Source organism: Triticum aestivum, chromosome 6B (assembly GCF_018294505.1).
Source record: "Triticum aestivum cultivar Chinese Spring chromosome 6B, IWGSC CS RefSeq v2.1, whole genome shotgun sequence".
NCBI lineage: Eukaryota > Viridiplantae > Streptophyta > Magnoliopsida > Poales > Poaceae > Triticum > Triticum aestivum.
The window spans coordinates 352,054,502-352,056,146 of record NC_057810.1 but is presented as its reverse complement, the minus strand read 5'-3'; the positions used below and the strand labels follow the sequence as shown (position 1 = coordinate 352,056,146).

Below are 1,645 nucleotides of genomic sequence, written 5' to 3'. Positions count from 1 at the left end.
TTGTTTCTTCCTGTTCTTTATTAATAAAATGCTGTGGGGTGTAAGCCCTGCAGTCTTCAAGGTAAAAAAAAAATATAGTTGTATTTTCATCTATTATGAAGCATACGTTTGAGATGCTTCAATCCATTCTATGGGAAGGAATACATATATTCTAAGATGCTCAAAGCCATGTTATGGAAATTAAGTTATGTATGTTTGAGATAGCTGAAATTTTACATTCTCAATGAAGAAAAAAAAATGTTTGTACTCATGGAGAGCTAATGTCGCTTGTACCATAATTCATGTTTAAGTTCAGGTCAACATGATTGATATCACATGCACATTTACATAATTCTGTTACAAGTATGCCATTGCTATTTTGAAGTCGGAGAAACTTACCATGCACACTATGTCAGTACCTTCCTTTGAAATATTCTGGAGAGAATATAGAGCAGCTCTCATAGTCCTGAATCATGCTCTATATTCCATATTCACTGACTTATTTCTGTTGAAATTTACCATGCATTATTTCATGCATTGCTTCCTTTTTTTTGACAATCAAAGGTATCTCTTTATTTATTGGAAAATAAGGTTACATCATTGACTAAAAGAGATACATTTGAGGGAGGAGGAACATCTATCCATGTGCTAGAATCATCATACTTAGCAAGCTGGGCAAGTGTTCATGAGCAATCGTATTTGCCTCTCGGTTCTCATGTTCGAAGGAAACTTTCACAAACTCTCTGGACATGAAGTAGCAATCATTGAAGATCACTGCTTCATTAGCCGCAGCATGCATGTCACTCTTCACAGCCTCAATCACTTCAGTGCTATCAGAACTAATAGTCAACCTGTTGCATCTCAACCCTTCGGCCAGCAAGAGGCCCTCCTTCTTTCTTTGTTAACATGGTCGAGCTATCTTCCTTTGAAATATCTCACGAAAATTGGTTTCATGAATTCCCAACATATTTTGATGGTCATGAGTAATATTAGTAGTTATATTTCACCGCTTCCAATTCTGCACTCAATTGCTCATTTATATACAGGTAACTAGTACCGAATATGATGAACATAAAGGAAGGATAGCAATTGGACGACTGCATGCAGGAGAACTAAAACGAGGCATGGAAGTGAAGGTATGATTTTGATCAATTCGTTTTTCTGCATGATAACATAAGCAAAAATATTCTAACACCTATAAGGAAGAGTGTCCCACCATGGGCAGGCACAAGTTTAGGGATAAATAAACTAATCCTGGCGCAACAGAAAATGAAAGGGTAAAGTTTCTACGTGCCATCACAATTGTTGCGGAGTTGCGAATCACCATTGATAATAAGTTTGCCTTCAGTTGCATATACCCAATGTTCAAAAATTTACCCTTGCTGAAAGGTTGTCGCCTAGCTCTTGGTGATTAAAACATAGGAAATAGAGGAGAATTAAGTCCTAGTTTTTTTTGTTTGCATTGTTCTCTCCTGAGCAGGCTTATTGCTCACCAGAGAATGCCTATTTCTCACTGTGGTTGTCGATTCCTTGCTGGAGAATGCCTAATTACCTATTCCTCACCGGGGTTGTCAATTCCTCGCCGAAGGACTACCACTCAGTCCTCATCTGAGAAGGCCGATTTTTCACCGCCGAAGACCTATGTTTTCAAAGCGGTAAAGCGAAG

General features: G+C 38.1%; 1 protein-coding gene across 2 annotated transcripts in view; it reads left to right on the top strand.

Annotated features, from left to right (window-relative positions):
• Positions 1–1,645, top strand: part of LOC123137137 (putative elongation factor TypA-like SVR3, chloroplastic) — a 33,817-nt gene that overhangs the window by 5,518 nt on the left and 26,654 nt on the right. For both annotated transcript variants that reach the window (XM_044556744.1, XM_044556745.1), the window contains exon 6: positions 1,026–1,115. In XM_044556744.1, coding sequence (XP_044412679.1) covers positions 1,026–1,115 — 90 coding nt within the window. The remainder of the gene's footprint in view (positions 1–1,025; positions 1,116–1,645) is intronic.